This window comes from Haliotis rubra, unplaced genomic scaffold (assembly GCF_003918875.1).
Source record: "Haliotis rubra isolate DU_JTF1 unplaced genomic scaffold, ASM391887v1 Scf223, whole genome shotgun sequence".
Taxonomy (NCBI): Eukaryota; Metazoa; Mollusca; class Gastropoda; order Lepetellida; family Haliotidae; genus Haliotis; species Haliotis rubra.
Genome location: NW_025766259.1, coordinates 246,937 through 266,952, shown reverse-complemented (window position 1 = coordinate 266,952; position 20,016 = coordinate 246,937). Strand labels below are relative to the sequence as shown.

General features: G+C 42.2%; 2 protein-coding genes across 6 annotated transcripts in view; one reads left to right on the top strand and one right to left on the bottom strand.

Annotated features, from left to right (window-relative positions):
• The window catches only part of LOC124277555 (magnesium transporter NIPA2-like), a 64,896-nt gene extending 62,114 nt beyond the window's left edge, over positions 1-2,782 (bottom strand). For 3 of the 5 annotated variants that reach the window (XR_006898855.1, XM_046713263.1, XM_046713268.1), the window contains exon 1: positions 1,723-1,909. Coding sequence is in view for 1 of the 5 variants with exons in the window: in XM_046713268.1 (XP_046569224.1) it covers positions 1,723-1,755 (33 nt within the window). In the remaining 4 variants the exon portion in view is untranslated. Of the gene's footprint in view, positions 1-1,722; positions 1,910-2,603 lie in introns of those variants that run through there. The other 2 variants (XM_046713264.1, XM_046713270.1) reach the window with 1 other exon arrangement.
• Positions 2,783-5,287: 2,505 nt separating this feature from the next.
• LOC124277553 (transcription initiation factor TFIID subunit 7-like) lies at positions 5,288-19,386 on the top strand. Its single transcript, XM_046713260.1, is given in 11 exon segments — positions 5,288-5,431; positions 7,157-7,288; positions 7,888-7,968; positions 8,478-8,501; positions 8,503-8,578; positions 9,568-9,626; positions 9,891-10,110; positions 10,607-10,774; positions 11,740-11,849; positions 18,854-18,913; positions 19,188-19,386. Coding segments are annotated over 11 exon segments (1,047 nt in total). The 5' UTR covers positions 5,288-5,347; the 3' UTR covers positions 19,221-19,386.
• Positions 19,387-20,016: the final 630 nt, after the last annotated feature.

Below are 20,016 nucleotides of genomic sequence, written 5' to 3'. Positions count from 1 at the left end.
AATCTAGTCTAGAAACTCAACAAAAGTGGTTGACCACCATATCATTTCATATTACTATAAGTTATGCTATGACAGATTAACTTCAGGCATATGAAAGAATTTGGTAATCCATATCTTTTCACTAGTAATATTGTCCTTTGGTTTATAACATTTCACACTTAATGTCTTCATATGGTTACAAATGTAACTCTCAAGCTTTAAAAGGTTGGACATTTAATTTCAATGAAGTAGGGACTATGAACATGACGAGTGAGTGAGTGAGTTAATATGTAACGTCACATCGGCAATATTTCAGCCATATCGTGACGAATACATTTGATATTGAAATGAAATATATGTATATCATAAAAAACCTGCCGACGAAGGACAGTAAAACAACTAGAATATCCCAGATATGTATGTAAAACTAGTAATTAAATCTAAAACGTTTTAACTATAGAGGAAAGCAATACAGCATAAAAATGGGCTATAAATCGCCAATAACTGAAGGTAGATCACCATACCAGGGACCATGGGGACTTACATTACTTTTGCTACCTGCATGGACCCTAGTTGGATTTACACCATCCCTTCAGCCATTGGCGACAGAAGAGAATTCTAGCCATAAATTAAAAGCACACATATTCTACGATTAAAAACGTGGCAAGCCTAAATTTACTTTCAATATTTTGGGACTTACGTACCCTCATGAACATGATGAAGGAGAGCCTATGTTTATGATCTCATCAAATAATGATTTGTGTGAAAAAACACACTACTAGTCACTGGGCAGGTCTGAATTTTAGCACTGAATTAATATTCTTCACCTACTCTCATCATAATCAACAAAATGATGCATATTATTTTGTCTATTAAAGTTTTGACTAATTACTTTAAAATTATATCATATAACCATTACAATTGTTGTTTTAGTTTGAGGGAACATCTTCTTGCCTAGTTACATGCATCATCTTATGTATCTGTATACACAAAGAGAATTACTGTCAGGAAAAATATTTGTTGTGTAAGTCAGATTTTGTCAAGGTTCTGTGTTTTCCAAACAACCTTGATACTGTAGTAGACTATGGTGATGAATTGCATCTGATGTGGCTCTGAAATATAATCAGGATGTAGTAAATAATTAAATACAAAAGTATATAAGTTAATTGATATTAAATGTACAAAGGTCGAGTCCTAGCCCCATAATAGATATGTATCACTATTAATAAAAAATATGCTTAAAACACTTAAGAAATATCTGATTCAAATACTATTCAACAACTGTTTCAACCTAAAGGCTTGGAAAACAAATAAAATTGATTACAATACTGTCAATTCAAATGCTGAGTCCAGTAAAAAGATTGGAAACACTTCCATCCAATTCAGCATGCTTACAACTAGTAGAAGGAGAACAGTTACAAAACCAGTTGTTAATCAATTATAGTCAGGGAAACTAAATAATAAGAGTTATTTTTAATGACAATACAGAGCCACATCAGATGCAATTCATCACCATAGTCTACTACAGTATCAAGGTTGTTTGGAAAACACAGAACCTTGACAAAATCTGACTTACACAACAAATATTTTTCCTGACAGTAATTCTCTTTGTGAATACAGATACATATATACAACTGAATTCTTTACTATTGTTCACAATGATAGGAGCGGATTTTCAGACACAGTATAAGACAACTGATGACATTCCAATAGTGAGATTCACAAAATCATTTCAATGCCTACCTTCTCAGATCTTATAACCAGTGATAACAACATTAGAACTCTCTCTCCATGTTACAAGGACTCCTTGCAAAACTGTAAACACCTTGTACAGGAATAATATCACAGTCCACCACAAATTCCTTTACGTTGGGTACTTATCTAATCACCCCCCTTGTGACCTAGCCATATTCCTGGTGTCAGCCATTAAGACTTTTGTGTGGTTTGTTTACACTGGTAGCCTGGCAACCTCTCAAGCCATGGATGAGGCTTTATGTTAATAGGCTATATATCACGCATCAAGTTTTGTGCTAAGGGACCGAATCATAGTCCATGACAAATTTGGGGCAAATGTTCCAGATCAAAATGCATATGTAAAATTAAAATATGAACAATCTTCACAGTAAAATAATATTTGGTTATCACACACGGGCGTGTTCGTTCAGAACAAACCACTTTAATCAATGGTCAGGCTTCAATGAATCCAGCTAAAAATAGAACAGGTTCATTAAACAAGCTTGTACCCTTATCAAAGACCATGCAACTATGGTATTTGGTGGGCAATGCGCCATATTATTCTGGACATCAATATTGTTATGTCTCTCCTGTCGTGACCGAACACTAACGTCATTGTATACTCAGGAAAACCTGTCACAATGTCAACACGACAATCAGTGACGTGGAAAAACAACGAGACGAACTTTCCTGAAAGAGAATCAATGTAAGATGTGTGACGAAATTTACACTGTGAGCCCCATTGTGTGCCCTGCTTAACGGGCCAACTATGTTTAATATATTAAAGATTTATCCTGGGACCAGTGTTACGTGCCCAGTTCATTCACGTACACTCATTAGTCTGTGGTGTTTCCTAATTTCGTGAGGGTAGAACATGTGAATCGACTTACCACATATACGTTATTATCGCCATTTTAGATACTTGGACTGGATGAATGTATGTGACTTAGTCTCTATGTGGCAGTAGATGGAAAGAGGAAGGACCAAGATTGATCCTTTTACTATCTGACTGAATTTACGAACTGTTGATGAAGTTGTTGCATTAGTCAAACAAGCATCCCGAGATACACAAAAAGTGATGACGATGCAAACAGAAGAGTCAAATACTATTTGTAACACCACTAGTTATGTCATATTGGTCGTCGCTTGATATTGCAAGACCCCGGAGGTACATTGAACGATAGTTAGTATGACAGAAAATAAGGAGGTCGTCACACTGTTACGAGTTATCAGATATTTTTTTTTATTTACAGAGAAGTTGAAAGGCTTTTAGCAATTTAACTCATGTCATATACGGGAACGCCTTTGGTAATAAATCGACTTTATTGTTTTCAAATTCTGAAATTGCACATCAAACGAAGATATATACGTGCTTCCATATGTAATTTGTTTGTTTTAATGGGTTCTCATTTTGTTCACAGTATCCACTCTCTGTAAAACAGGCACAGAATCCAAGTATGTTTGAAGTATATTTGGATTATTTCTGATCAACACTCAGGTTAAGGGTATTCACAGGTACAGATAACGTTTTGGGCAATTGAGTTATGTACTCGCTTGTGTTCATCTCAATTGGGTATCCTAATTTTCCTTTGAGTAACCAAATAAATTGTACTCACCTCACTCAAACTCAATTGGGTATTTTGCCGTTTTGCATTAATAAAAAAAAATATAATAAAGTTCAAATGTTGGTGTTCGTTATTTATATTTGATCTGTAATATGAGAAACGATAAGAAAGACTACAAGTTGTCAAGTTCATGTCCTGAAATAGAACCTCTCAGTATACCTCAATTATTTTATCTATCCACCGGTACGCAAGCTAAGATTTGACATTTGCGTGTGTACGCATGTAAGATCACATTTATTGAGTATTTACCAAAATTCAAGCGTACTTGTACGCAATAGACTTAATAGGAATTGAGTTTTCACATAAATGTTGCTTAATTTACGCAGATACGCAGCTTATCTGTACCTCTGGTATTACAGTTCTATAAGCTCGTGGTTGTTTATTGGTTTGATGAAATGATTTTGGAATCGATTAATCGTTTGCCAATTGTCAGGTGCCTTGCTATCTCGTGTGTAACGTGTTTGGAAGCAGATTGCAACAAATTTCATTCCAATAACTCCCCCCAAGATATTCAAGTGATTTTTAACGGAATCTCAGGATTCTTCGGAACTGATCAATGTCATTGATGCAGCGTGCTACCCATTGAAGATACAACTTAAAATACATGTACTGTTGATTCAATTAGTTACAGACTGCCGTAATATACCTGGCATACGAATGCAGCGCTAAACAAACAAACAAACAAACAATATTTGACTGTAGAACCACACACGATCTTTTCATGATAAAACGTTGATTTTAACCAAGGGCGGTGGGGTAGCCAAGTGGATAAATCGTTCGTTCGTCACGCCGAAGACCCGGGTACGGTTCCCACACATGCGTACAATGTGTGAAGCCCATTTCTGTGTCCCCCGCCGTGATATTGTTGCTAAAAGCGGCGTAAAGCCACACTCTCTTGATATTTACTTATCTGTATTTTATTAAAACTTGTTCCCACATAATTTATCCCGCATTAGTGTAATTTTAATGACTGATTAATTATTTTAGCATCATATACTTGCTTGTACATGTACATCGTACTTGCCGATGTATGGTAACGGGCCAAAGTGTTTATCAGAAGAAATCCCGGTTAGAATTGATCTTCAGTAACCCACGCTTGTCCTAACGGGATCTGGTGGTCAGGCTCGCTGACGACGTTGACATATTATGTCATCGTGTCCCACTTGCGTAGATCGATGTTCATGCTGTTAATCACTGGATTGTCTGGTTCAGACTCGATTATTTACAGACCGGCGCCATATAGCTGTAATATTGCTGAGTGCAGCGTAAAACTCAAACTCACTCACTCATTAACAGAAGAAACTGGAGATATAATACCCTGGATGATCGACGATGGTGCAATGGATGCGTCAGGCAATTATTGTTTTTTCCCCCATGATTTGCCTACCTCTCCAATATTTGCACAATATTGAAAAATATACATAACACTTACAATACTCATTTTTGTCCGTAAACAAACAAACGCATACCCGGACTAGATCTATACAAGAAACACAAGTACATGTGTATCTTTTTGATTTTCAACTTAAACGACAACGTGTCACAAACGACCAACAATTGTTTAATAAAATCATTAAGAAATAAATGCTTACATAAAATACAACTCGTCAAAGAAATAATTACAGAAGAGCGCCACCGGAACACATATGACATTGCCGTTCACGTTAGTGTGTTTCTGTCTTCATATACAATGTTGTAAGTAAGTACTTTACTAGTGTTAAACATGAAGAGAGATGAGATGGTCTGCCATGTTAACAGATCCCCTAAATTTTCGTAATATGTTTTAGGTTTGAAGTGTTTTACTACGATAAAGGATTCAACTTTATTAGAAAAACGGATTTCATTAGTTACAACATTATCCCAAACAGCGAGATTGATTTCTGCAAGTGTATCAACAGAGGGCTTTCTTAACAAGCGAAACATATACATATAGTCGTACGTCTAATAGTATCAGAATGGCATTGATGTAGTGCACAAGTACCTGCAGACAACAGTAAACAGACAGAAAGATGAGTGCCAAGCCAGCTCCAAAGAAGAGGGAAGGAAACGAGCCTTTTGAACTCGAACAACAATACATACTGAGATTACCACCAGTAATGACATTTTCACGTATCTATAGCATGTAGTATATTCAAGCCCATCTGTAAATTACGAGTTCGGCAACTTCGCGCAAAGACACAATGTTTCTCAACACTCTTGTCACTATGTCAGTTGTGGGTAGAATCGATGTACAGATACATATGCCCCACCAAAGAAACTCTAAGATAAAGGTTTTTTCATAATTGATCATAAGATTTACAATAATGGAGCTTACAGGGTGCAGGTTATATGACGCTAATGGCATGAATGAGGCGACTGTTCATCTGGCGTACATCTTGGAACATTAGATTAGAGTTGACAGGTTTCAGGTTCGGATACGCCCTGTCCTTAAACCTTGGATTCTCTCTCTGATAAAGCGTCCATTTATGCTCATAAAAGTCTGGTATGTCTTTTCTATCAAACAAACCATGACGATCTTAAGGTTGTTCAAATCATGAAGATCTAGGTTAGAAACGTCTTCAGCAGCAAACCATGCTTGTCATAAGAGACGTCTAACGTGATCATGTGGTCAGGCACGCTGATTTGAATGACGCACATCATGATATTCCCAGTTGTGTAGATCGATGCTCATGCTGTTGATCTCTGGATTTTCTGGTGCAGACTCAGTTATTAACGGACCCACGTCATATATCTGGAATATTGCTGAGTGTAACGTTAAACAACAAACAATCAAAACTTAAGGTTGTTCTCCACTTGCCAATCAAACACCCCTTTATATTCCTTAGTGTTAGTAACCGCCTCCATGAGAGCGTTAAAATATGGTACTTGTTGGACCCTGCCTGGCGCTCGGCATTAATGGGTACAACAAGGACTGGTCGGCTCAGAGTGGGGTATTCATGCTTCACTGCGACATGGTATCTCAGTGGGCTAGCACTATAAAACCAGCTTCAGTCTGGGCTAGTACAAGCAGCCGCACCTACACATACACACGCATGCACATCGTCGTATGAGCGAAATATTCTCAAGCACAACGTAAAACCCAATTTCATCTCACCTCACCTTAGTGTTAGTTGTTAAGTAAGGTTTGGGCTACATTATTATGCACATAATCCAATGTAACCAAGCACCTGGTTGTGATTCAAGTTGGCAACTTGAGTTCGATTTTTCAGGTGGTGCTGAAAAAGTGTGCTACTCAATTTTGTGATAGCCACACATTGATGTCAGTTTGTTAGTGACTTGAAGCAACTGTACATCCATGCAAAATACAACTGACACCCGTCCTAACACTATTATTCAACACCCCTTTATATTATGTTGTTAGTTGTTAAGTAGGGTTTGGGTTACATTAATATGCACATAATCCAATGTAACCAAGCACCTGGTTGTGATTCAAGTTGGCAACTTGAGTTCGATTATTCAGGTGGTGCTGAAAAAGTGTGCTACTCAATTTTGTGATAGACACACATTGATGTCAGTTTGTTAGTGACTTGAAGCAACTGTACATCCATGCAACATACAACTGACTCCCGTCCTAACACTGTATTATTCAACAATATTATGTTGAATCTGATGTTAGAATTGGTTATCAGTAACCCATGGTTGTTGCAAGAGGCCACTGACAGGAGTGTTTCCCCATTGATGCTCATGATATGTTAATCACTGGATTGTCTGGTCTAGGTTTGATTATTTGCAGATCGCCGCCATATAGCTGGAATATTGCTGAGTGCAGTGTTAAACAACAAACCAACCAACTAATCTAATGTTATATTTGTGTTTAGGGGCCAGCGATTGCTCTACGACGGGATGTACAATCTGGGTCTATGACTCTGAAGGACAAGCTTGGTATCGAGTTGCAGAACGATATGAGGACGTGTCGTGTCCGATATGGAGGAGATATTTTTAACGCCAAGGTACAGCAGACAAATTATCAATTGTTTTTTATTACGAAATATATATATGGTAGAAAAAAAATCAGTCCAACGAAACAAGTATTTTTGTTACCCTGGATGACCTAAATACAGGGTTACGTTCCACCATTAATCCGATATGTAAGACCAGAGCGGAAATCCTAGGGAACTAGTTGTTTTCTACACGAATCCATCTATTACATGTAAACCACTGTTCCAGAATGAGCTGTGTTTGTTTTAATGAGAGTGTCTACCCCTAAAATCCCTCTCTGCAAATGTAATCTAAAGCTTCAAACACTCCAGCCCAAGAAGTTGCTGAATACACAGATGTCAGATCACATGTGGGGCAGTTGAACTTTACACTACTGGATACATTATGTACAGTCAAACAACATTGTGTTGAAGTTGAAGGAACCTGACTGAATACCTTTCCGAGGTTTTGACAGAACCACAAAATCATGAATAACTATGGTATACGCAGCAGAGAACAAACTCTTTCTTCAAGAAAATCCTCAGTTTGAGGCATCTGTGTTTGAGTGTATATTTTTATATCCAGTTGATACCATGAATATACTAAAGGTACCTGTGTTTGGATGTTGCAGCTTGTTGACTTACCTTCCATTGTTGAGTCTTTGAAGACTGTGGACAAGAAGACCTTCTACAAAACTGCTGATATTTGTCAGGTTAGTCCAGGGTTTTACATCGACTCACAAACATGGGGTTCCCCCAAATATTAGTTGAAAGGTCCTAGCAGGCAATATGAGGGTCCTGTGACAGTGTAGAGAACTGTATGTTTTGATAATTTCTTTAGAGCCTGGAATGAATCATTGATCGTGTGTGTCACTGATGGATGAAATGATGCAGACACATTTTACTGACTCGGTTTGTTATTTATATTGGGATTTTTAGAATGTTTTTACTAGTTTGTTAAATATGTGCAATTAGGAATTTTCAAATTCAATTAGCTGAAGACTTGGAGCCAAATATTGGCCTCTAGGCGGGTCTGTCACAGTACGGTGTGACTGCTTAGATGAGGGACAGTGTGGTTGTCTAGTTGTTAAAGAGTTTGCTTGTCAAGCTGAAAACCTGGGTTAGATTCCCTCACAATGTATGAAGCCCATTTCTGGTGTTCCCTGCTGTGATATTGTTGGAATATTGCTAAAAGCATCAAACCTACTCACCCGCTGTTTAGATGATGATCTGTACTACGTATGTATGATGAGAAAACGCCGCAGGAAGAGGAAAGTCCAAAGAAGAAGGACAAGGATAAGAAATATGCCTGGAACCATGGCAGTAAGTTCTTCCTACTGTCAGACACTTACCTCCCTTGAATGGCGGCAAGTGAGGGAACATTTCAAAAGTTTCGTGTAAAGTTTTGAGACGGACCCCAAGTCATTTGTAACAATTTAATAATAAAGTAGAAAATGTTGATATCCTTAAAGAAACTGAAGCCTGCGTTGCAGATCTGGAATGTGGAAGAGCATTTTAATAATTGTCATTTCACTCAACTTGTTTTGAGTTGCATCCCTTTGTATTGCCAGGAAGCTATGATCCTGGGTTTAAATCCTGGTTTGTCAGCACCATATCAGTGCTGGTGCTCATTATTTTTACGCTTTCTATCCATATCGAGCTGACACCCTGTGACATGAGTGGACTACTGTTCAAAGCGACTGTAAACCTCACTCACATTTTTACTCAACTTATTGATATCCCTTCTGTGAACATTTAATGTATGTGACATAATCATGCAGGCATTAATAACAGCACACTGTTTATGAAACAAAGATAAGTATAGGTTAATCACCCTTACAAGGTAGTTATTTAAATAAACTCTGTGAGGGCTTTAGCACAAGCAGAGTTTATTTAAATAACTACTGTACTGAGGGTGATATTTATTTAATATGCGTGTAATGTATTAGGCATGATGAAGATTATCAAAATGAGTACAATTTTATTGTTTTTAAATAGAAATAATTGCCCTAGGGCAGTTATTCAGTTATGCTAATAAAACACTTCCAAGAACAATGGACATAACTTTCCCTAGTGGTTTAATCAGGGTTAATTCTAGTTTAAGGTCCCTCACAGTGCTATTCTCATTGGTGTCCTACAAATCTAAGGCAGCCCTGTGATCCTTGAAGCAGGTTGAGCTTTTCAGATCCCTAAGTATTTTCTTTGCTAGAGTTGTAAGTTTTGCAAAGGACCAGTTGATGCTTAGTTTCAAACTGTTCTGTGGAACAACCTGCCGGCATGTCTGATTCTACTAATCCTTGTCTGCCCTACAGTTACACCACCTCTCAAGAATGTGAAGAAAAGAAGATTCCGGAAGACCTTGAGGAAAAAGGTAGGTGTTTGTGGTGATCAACCACTGCTTTATTGACCAGAAGGGGAGATTTTTGAGAGGTGGAAAAAGGTGTCTTTTGTGATCGTTCATTACTTGATTGGCTCCCTCTTGCTTCCACCTCTCCACCACCCCTGGATCAGAGGTAGCTGTTCGGGCAGTTTTTGATCCAACTTCATTCCCCTATGTTTGGTGATGCTACAGCTGTGATATTTATGACTTGTTTTTATAAGATCCCATTCAGCCACCAACTCAATCCCATTCCAGCACATAGACCAGCCTGAGACGGAGAAAGAAGTTAAGCGGTTGTTCCGCTACGATGCCGAAGCCATCGACGTCCAGTGGGAGGTGATCACAGAGGAAGACAAGTCCAATACCCAAGACAACAACAGTCAAGGTCAAGGCCAGGTTATAGAGGCGAGCGGCAGTTTCCACAAAGATGAATCCCAGATGAAGAGGAGCGACACAAGCGTGTCCCTAGATCCTGGTATGTTATGTATGCAGATCAGTGTTGTGTACCCTGAGGTATGCCTGAAATTAGCATTCAGCAGCCTCTTCAATGACAACCGTAGGAGCTGCATAACGTAGTATTTTGCAATGACGCAATTAAACTTGCTCTTACTTTTCAAAGCATTTGATTTTAGCCATTGTATGGGGTAAAGCCTGCTAAAGCTCTTGTTGTTTTAGAAGTTAGAAATGTTTCTGAGGAAGGAGCTTGTGCACATCACTTACTAAAATGACTGAAGTTGTCACATATACTGCAGTCTTGCCCAAATATTGAAATATTTCAATGAGATTTAGTTGTTTTTTAGGTTAATTGTTATCACAGGTCCAGGTTTCTACAACTACCCATACTTGAAGAAAAATGAAAAAGGTTCCATCTGAAAATTTGCTGTTTCAATCAATGATGTCATCGAGTTAAGCATTGCTTCTGTGTAGTCATCTTGTGGACTTAGTCTTACGCTATCTCCAACTTTCCACAGCATCATATTTTGGTGAGGTGAGCAGTTCCGAGGACGATGAAGACCGCGACATCAACATCATGGACAGCGGAGAGGAGGAGACCTCACATGGGCCATCCACACCGAGGGTGGGCTTTACCATCGACAGGATGACCAGCGAGAGCATGGACGTGGGTGACTCTGACACAAGTAAGTCAGATGGGAATGGTGGTATCTCTTCATGCAAGATGCTACTGTGATATGGCTGGAATAATGCTGAATACGGCACAAAAAAAACATCACCCATGCTATGGGGTGGTCTTGTCTATAGTGGTTCTTGGAATTTTGGGGCGGTGGGGTAGCCTAGTGGTTAAAGCGTTGGCTCGTCACGCCGAAGACCCGGGTTCGAATCCCCACATGGGTACAATGTGTGAAGCCCATTTCTGGTGTCCCCTGCCGTGATGTTGCTGGAATATTGCTATAAGCGGCGTAAAACCAAACTCAGTCAGTCAGTCCTGTAATTTTCATCCCAATTTAGGGGTCCATTTAGAGGCCCAGTGATTAAAGCGTTGCCTGTCATATAATAGGTCCAAGTTTGATTCCCCACATGGGTACAGTTTGTACAGTTTCTGGTGATATTGCTCGAATATTGCTAAAAGTAGTGTACAACAAAACTCACACAAACAAATTTCAGTGATTCAGGCATCTTTCTGTGCTGAGTCGTATCCCTTATCAGTGTATGAAATAAGTAAAAAAAACAGCCAGACATCACGGATGGTAACTTCAAAATGTTACCAGACATAAATGGATTTAACCAGACCAGACACCAAGATATGGTGAATTTACTCAGATGTATGGGATATCTATAAAAATTACCAGACCATCGGGCTGGCTAGCTGTAAATTTAGACCGTCCGTCAGAAATCTAGCCCGTCTCGGGCGGTCGGACTTGCCTTATTTCATTCACTGCCCTGTGCCAAGATCGGATACATACCTTTCCCATTGGTTTTTCACTACCAGCACTAATACTAGCATTTCTTTTGGATTTTCTCTATTTGATTACTTTTCTCTAATTCCATTCATATATCACCTCTGCACTCTTTCTGGTTCTGCAGTTGTTAAGACTTCACCCAAAACCAGTCCTAAATAATTTGAAAGCTGACATTTTCTTTTCAGATGAGTTGAGCAGCAAGCTGACTGAGCTGACACAACAGCTGGCTGAGATTCAGCTGAAGAAGACAGATCTAGAAGAACAGCTGGCAAAAACAGACTCACCTGAGGAGAGGGTTAGTACTATCAGGGATTTCACAACTACTGATGTAGCTGAGAGCTCCATACAAGCCATGTAGGATTCACCCTTACCAGGGTTAATGTAATGCAGTGTTTGTGAGTGCATGATTTGGAGTTATTGGTAATGAACTAAACATTGTTGTTTTGTTTCATTTTTAGATTTGATGTAGTTCAAATGCTGTTAATTTTTAAACTTATCCTATCTCACGACTTGCACCTCTCTCTCTTCATTCGACCATGAGTGGAAACGAATTAAAACTTTGCTCCAAGGCCTACCTTGCCCCTCTCCCGTGCTGTGCGTGCCTTCTGTGTCAGTCGTGCTCACTAGTCCATGACAGCACGAGGCATGCGCAGTCCTCACCCACGTGATCACCTCACATACTCATTCTCTTTCTTGTCGCTCCACTGAGTGGACGTGAAAATTTTTTCCACTGAGATTTGCTCAATGGTTAAGCCTGTTCAGGCCAGTAAACGGATGTTTTGCGCCCGTTGTAATAAAGTATTTTCAGCATGGGACCCACACACATCGTGTGTTGATTATGTGGGTGTTTGTGACTGGGACACCGCAGCTGTCGAAGTGTTCAGGTCTGTCTAATGAAGGCGTTTAAATTTTACAAGCGTGCTTGTGCCAGGCGTTTGGCAGATAGGGCTAGGACTAATTCTGCGGGGTCTGGTCCATCTCCGCTAAGAAACAATGCTTAGATCGCCCCACCCTCACTGCTCACCGTTCTCAATCGCCCGTCTCTCCTGGCGAAGATTTTATGGAGAACTTCGTCAGTTCCTATTTATCTGAGAGCGTTAGAAGGCTTTTAGGGGAGCTTCCCTCACCCAGTTTAAGTTCTCATGGCGTACCAGGGTGGTAATGACCGATATTTCTTCTCGCCAGACCTGCGATCTACATTATCTCGTAGGTCTGCTTCTTGAACGATCACAGACCGAGAACTTCTAAGCATTCATCGTTGAGGCGGGGATGGTAGCGGTTGGAGCGATACCAGCTCTCCTATTTCCACGGCGGCTGGGAGAGTCGTTCTAGGTCTCGTTCACTTTCGAGCGGCTCACCCGCCGAACCGGCTCACATGGCGAACACTCACACAGCGAGCCGGCTCACCATGCCGAACCGGCTCACATGCGAACCGGCGAACCGGCTCACACAGCGAACCGGCTCACATGGCGAACCGGCTCCGCAGCGGCCGAGCCGGCTCACCAGTACATCTTGAATGGGTTCACCTGACCGAACTGATTCCGCGTAATCAAATGGGTTCACCTGACCGAACTGATTCCGCGTACTTTCGAAGGGTTCACCAGGACGAGCGGGTTCACATTCCGACTCAGTTCACCTCAACATAGGTTTCAGTTCGACACACCATCAGCGTTTTGATTCCGTGAGTCGTTCAGTCTGCGCCCTGGTCGAGGTGGTTGGCCATTTCGATCCGGTTCACCTAGCCGTAAGGTGTGTTTTCGTCAGAGTGATTCTCGAAGTCGGTCTCATTCACTTTAGGTGAATCAGGATATCCGTCTTGTCAGTCTAGACTCAGTAAGCGTAATTTTGCGCACACTGTAACAATATTTACTTCCTCGGATCCCCAATCGTCATGTTCCTGGAGCAAGCGTTGTCGGGAATGTGCTCCCTTATTAAGGGCGTTTTTAGAGCATGTAGACATACTTGCTCGATGGCTGGCAGACAGAGCTCGTTACACTTCAACAGTTGATCACCCGACAAACCCCGTTTTTAGCGACCGGTATTAACTGCTTTCGTCGTCCGCAGTTTCCCATGTCGGACGGTGATAATTTTATGGAGCATCATTAGATGTCTTCGTGGTTCCGCCTCATCAAAGCGTTCTGTGTTGCCAGTTGACTCACACATCCGATCTACGCCGTCAAATCGCCCGAACCGATTAAGCCACACCCGAATCGGTTAAGCCATATACCGAATGGATTCACCAGACCGAACCGTTTAGCCATACCGAATGGATTCACCACACCCAATCGGTTAAGCCATGCGAAGGGATTCACCACACCCAATCGGTTAAGCCATACCGAATGGATTCACCACACCAATCGGCTCGCCATACCGAATGGTTTCACCAGACCGTACCATCAAATTGCCGAACCGGTTCACCCGCGCCCGAATCGGTTAAGCCATACCAAATGGATTCACCAGACCGAACCGATTCACCACACCGAATCGGTTAAGCCATACGAATGGATTCACCAGACCGAACCGTTTAAGCCCGCCCGTATGTGAATCGACATTGACTCAGTTTGCCATAATATTAAGACTGTTTCTTATCGCGAAACAGTTCACATCATCGATTCAATTCACAGCAGCGAAGCGATTCACCTCGGCGGAACATTTCACCTCGCCTCACTGGTTCATCTGGCGTTCTAGATCTCTCCATCAGCTGAGATCATTTAACCGGTTCGGATTACCGAACCGATCCAGATCAGTCGCGATTCAGATCACATCGGACTGATTCAGATCCGCGTCAACTTTCGGCTCACCACCCTGAACTGATTTACCAGCCGGCTCGTATCGTTTCACCAGGTCGAAAGCTCCTATCGTCGAACCAGTTCACCTGGCGTTCAAGATCAATGTACAGAGGTAGTAGCTATGTGCTTCACCATGCCGATTTGATTTACATGTGTTGTTAGTAAGCGCAGTCATCTAGAGATATCACGCTTTCGGCGCCAGGCGGCCTGGCGATCCCAGTTCTCAAGAGTCCTCCGTGACGGAGCTCATCTCATTCAGATTTAATCTACCATCCGATCTTCACTTTTGATGAATGATTCGGTTCAGCGATTCTACCCTTGGTGTAGATATCAGTTCTGCAACCACCGATATGGCATAACTAGATGCGGCTTGCGAGCCAGGAATACTCTCTGGCGGCTCCGATGAGTCTTGTTACTACAGACTACTTTCGTAACGAAGCGTGTTTGTGTATCCTTGGTGCAATTGTTGCAGGCGGCTCGTCATCTTCAGCTCCTTTGTTTTACATGATAAGCAAGTTTCTGGACAGATAACAAATGGATGAAGTTCTTGCGCGCATACCGGCAATGTTTTGTCAAATAGCCAGCATAGCTCAGCCGAATTTATGGGTTCGCGACTTCGCCCGGTTAACCAAAGACCATGTTGTCCATTATTTTTGTCACTTTCGTGTGTAGCGTTTGCAAATGGCGGACTACTGTTTGTTTACGGAATTTTGATGATTAGAGTGACTATGAAGTGCCCTTGCAGAATTCTCTTGGTCCCACGAATCGGATACCAAGTCCAGCCTATAAATGCAAGTAACAACGAGCGCTGCCATTCCGATATAAGAGTGACTGTGTCGGGATTTTTGACAGCCAGTCGAGAGAGACTGCTTATTGAGGGTGGCGGACAGAAACACCCGTGAGCGGTTTGCCTAGTCAAGCACCGAGTTCAGAGGTCACTGCATTATGCAAGGATTGTCACCAGGCAGCGATCTACTACCTATATCACTCCACCTGGCACCATTATTTTGTTAGGCCAAAGAAGCGTTCCTGAGGTCACCGATCCTCACAATTTCTACAATTTGTTTATAATGTGAGCGTTCCTGTAGATTGACTGACAATCTCCATCGCGCCGAACATACTACATTGAGCACTCCGTCAGAACTGGCGTAGTTGCTTTCGACTTATTGAAACGTTCTTATATCAGGAGATATCTTTTGTCAGAGGCAAGAGTGGTTAGACCTCTCATTTCCCTCGACCTCGCGATGGCGTGGGGTAGCCTAGTGGTTAAAGCGTTGACTCGTCAGCCCAAGACCCGGTTCGATCCCCACATGGGCACAATGTGTTAAGCCCATTTCTGGTGCCCCCGCCCGTGATTTTGCTGGATTATTGCTAAAGGCGGTGTAAAACTAAACTCAGTCAGTCAGTCAGTCCCTCGACCTGTGAGGGCGCCTACCTTCACATCGGATACATCCAGACTATTGGAAGTATCTTGATTTACTTTTATGGAAGTCATTGATACCAATGGAGGATCCTGCTGTATGGGCATATCGCGCGCCCGTGGGTTTTACTCAGATACCCATTCTGTTAACCAGCTACCTGCATTGTCGAGCGTGACAATTGACAACAATATCGGCGACTGTGTTCAAGCCCAGCAGGATCAGTCGTCCTTCCTTTCCACAGACAGTTCATCATCAAGTTGCTCCGCGCCAATTAGGATGGCTGCTAAATTGAACAATCAGGGGTAACACCGACCAGCTGTTTCTTCTTATTGGGACAATATTCAACCGCCAGGTCATGATGTTTGTGCCCCAGGAGAGGTGGGACAAGATTCAGTGCAACGCACCACTAGTGTTGGTCCAACCCACACCTTTTAAGCCAGTGGCAGAAGTTACTAGGGTGGTTGGCGTCGGCACAAGTGCTGACTGACAGGGGCCAGCTGCAGCTTGCCCTCTTCAGATGGTTCTGTGCCCATACATGGGGGGCGACAACCCCAGGGGAGTTGATTAGTCTTCCCGCTGCTACATTCAGTCTTTTCGTTGGTGGCTCAACAAGTTGGAATGTTTGTGTTGGAGTCTCTAGGGTGCCCTTCATACCGACTCAACACCTATTAGTTGGCACATCTTGCAAGCTGGAAGCTCACTTTCTCCATCAAGTGGCCTAGCAGTGGTCATCAGGAGAAAGGGCCCTTCATCACAAGCAATTGGAATTCAGCATTGTCATTATAAGCCTGTTAGGCACTTTCGGGACAACCATCAGCTTCAGCGCAGATGATCACCAGTTCGCGATCGTTTCTGCTTTGTGTACAATCTGAATAAAATTCTGAATTTTATTTCTGATTTGTGTCTTCGATTCTTCTGGGACTTGTGAGTTTCGATTCAATTACCCTTTCACTCTCCGCGGGGCCGGTGTCTGTGGGGGTTGTTAATGAAAGCAGGGGCTGGCCCGATACTGGTCGTCAGACCTTGGAAATCGTGGTAATGCGACTGTTTACACTTTCGCTAAGCTCGTCCTTTCACTTTCATGAAGGTAGTGACTGAACACCACATTGCTTTCGGGAATCCGGTCCCTGGAGCACTTGTGTTTAGTAAGTCAATGGGTTCGAACTGACCATTGCAGGTCACCGGCTTTTGAGGCGGCTGGAGGGTCGCCACCTCACTTACTGTCCTCTGCTCCGCGGATTAATTCGTCAGTAAAGTGAGTCATTCGAAGTGTTACGCCGTGGCGTTACCTGTAAAGCATCGCCAAAGGCGCCGCCCGTCTGCGTAAGAGACTGTTTATACCCTTGTCTACTGCTTCCAAGGCGGAAGTCTCTCGCACAACACTCTCATATTGGCTCTGAGCTACAATACTCACGAGCCTACACTTTTGCGGTTTGCCACCACCTCGACAGTCAACCCTCATGAAACCAGGGCATTGGCTTCTACTATGGCGTTGCATAGCAACTGCTCGTTAACTGCCATAATGGAGGGTTGTTTTGGCGATCTGACACAGTATTTTTCGTCTCATTACCTCAGAGATGTGTAGGTGTGCCGGATATTCAAGGCCTTCATCAGTTTGGACCACTTTCGTCCTTGCCCAGCAGTTATCAGCGGCACAACATAGCAGATAATGAACTTCCTTGTGCTCCGATGCTATATGGATCCCACTGTGCAGTTGATCCCAAGTCGCGATCGTTTCTGCTTGTGTACAATCTGAATAAATCTGAAAAACTTTTTCTGATTTCGTCTTCGGGATTTAGATTTCTCCTCTCATTTGTTTGAGACTACAGAGATTAAGCCACCTCACTTACTGTCCTCTGCTCCACGGAGTAATTAAGTCAGTGAAGTGAGTCCTTCGAAGTGTTACGCCGTGGCGTTCATGCTCCTAAGTGCCTATACACATCTATGTGATCTTATTGTGGTAAGTAATGGAAGTCATAAGATGATGTTGTGGTACTGAGCGTTAAAATTGTGAGTTTTACCGATTCAATTTCTCTTTCACCCTCCTCGGGGCGGTGTCTGTGGGGGTTGTTTGAAGCAGGGGCTGGCCCGATACTAGTCGTTAGACTTTTATTACGAGGGTACCTTGGAAATGCGTGGCGATGCGACTGATTACACTTTCGTTAAGCTCGTCCTTTCACTTTGTGAAGGTAGTGACTGAACACCACATTGCTCGGGAATCGGTCCCTGGGAGCAATTGTGCTTAGTAAGTCAATGGGTTCGAACTAACCCTGCATGCGTAGTAACTTGGTAGTTATTGGCCTACCTTGTAGTTGCTTCCCTCACGGTTGTTTGGGCATAACACTTAGCTGTTATCGCTTGAATTCGGGTAATCTATGACCCACCTTCCTACCGTGGGATAAGTGCAAAGTCGTGAGATAGGATAAGTTTAAAATTTGAAAATTTTAACTATAAATTGTATATTTATATACTTATCCTATCTCGCGCGATAAAGTCCCTCCCTACCTCCCACTACATAGATTACCACCGTTCGGTTTGTCCTTTTATGGCTCCAAGATCGAGAATGAGTATGTGAGGTGATCACGTGGGTGAGGACTGCGCATGCCTCGTGCTGTCATGGACTAGTGAGCACGACTGACACAGAAGGCACGCACAGCACGGGAGAGGGGCAAGGTAGGCCTTGGAGCAAAGTTTTAATTTGTTTCCACTCATGGTCGAATGAAGAGGAATGAAGAGAGTGCAAGTCGTGAGATAGGATAAGTATATAAATATACAATTTATAGTTAAAATTTTCAAACTTATATCATGGCCCTACAATGCGTGAATTGAAAAGTAGGTGATGAGCATTTGATGATGTGTGTGGTGTTACTGTGTGTAGGTGTGTGTGTGATGAGCATCTAGTAATGCTGACAACGATGATGATGCTGATGATGTGTGTGTATGTGTGTTGCTGTGTGTGTGTGTGTGATGAGCATCTAGTAATGCTGACGATTATGATGTGTGTGTGTGTGTGTGTGTGTGTGTGTGTGCTGTGTGTGTGTATGTGTGTGTGTGATGAGCATCTAGTAATGCTGACGATGATGTTGCAGGACAAGTTACAGGAGGGGCTGTTGCAGCTGGTGCAGGAGGAGGGACAGAAAGAGAAAGAGGTAACTACACCTGAGTCATTAACACCTAGTGGCACAGAGAGCTTGAGCTACCACTCATCTGGAATAAGTCATGCCAGGATCTGCTGCTTTTTTCTTTGAATCCTGGATGTTCCTCCTTGGTCTGTTAATACCATACCGTCCTATTATGTTACATCACAGTGATAAACTATCACAGCTTGGCAGTATATCTGAACTCTAATCACTGCACCATCTCTCGTCCGCTGCTCACTATTACAAAAATGTCTGATCATCATTTCAATTTTTTATTTTTCAGTTTGAAATCCTTTCCTCTATGTTGAACCAATGATGAATCACTTGAAGACAGCTGAGACAAGACTGATCCAAGTGCTACGTATACCTTGGGTGGTGAGGAAATATGGGAGATAACTCTGACAGTGTTCTCTATATGTGCTTCAATAACCCTGGATGAAGTGAAGAGTGACATATTTGGCAATGGAAGAAGAAGAGCTTGAGACAGTTGGGCAAAGAAGATTTGTTAGCTGTCATAGTAATCAGAATATGTCCATTCAAACACTGACAAGTATCAGTGCCACTTTGGAAACTGAAGATGGTGGTACCAGTGCAATCATACCAATTCACCCTCAAGTGATTGAAGTAGTTTGTAGCAGCAGCAAAACATTAATACTTCGGTTTGTTGTCCATATTTACATCTTAGGGAGAGTGGGTTTGGACATGGCATCTCATTGCTCATTGGGGTGGTGGAGTAGCCAAATGGTTAAAGCATCCACTCGGCATGCTGAAGATCCAGGTTCGATTCCCCACATGGGTACAATGTGTGAAGCCCATTTCTGGTGTCCCCAGCCATTATATTGCTGGAATATTGCTAAAAGCGGAATAAAACCACACTCACTCACTCATTGTCCATCATGATGCAATGAATGTATTCATTGACCATCTACAATCACAGCCCTGCCACCTACAGGTGAATTTAGGTTCAGCTGACCCTAGTGTTCATGTTTTCTTCAGAATATGTCCTCAGTGACCAGTGGTTGTAAGAGTTGACCAAATGGCCTTATGGTCATGCTTGGTGACTTGGTTCATAGGGTGTCTTGTATAAGGTTGATGGTGGATCACAATATCAG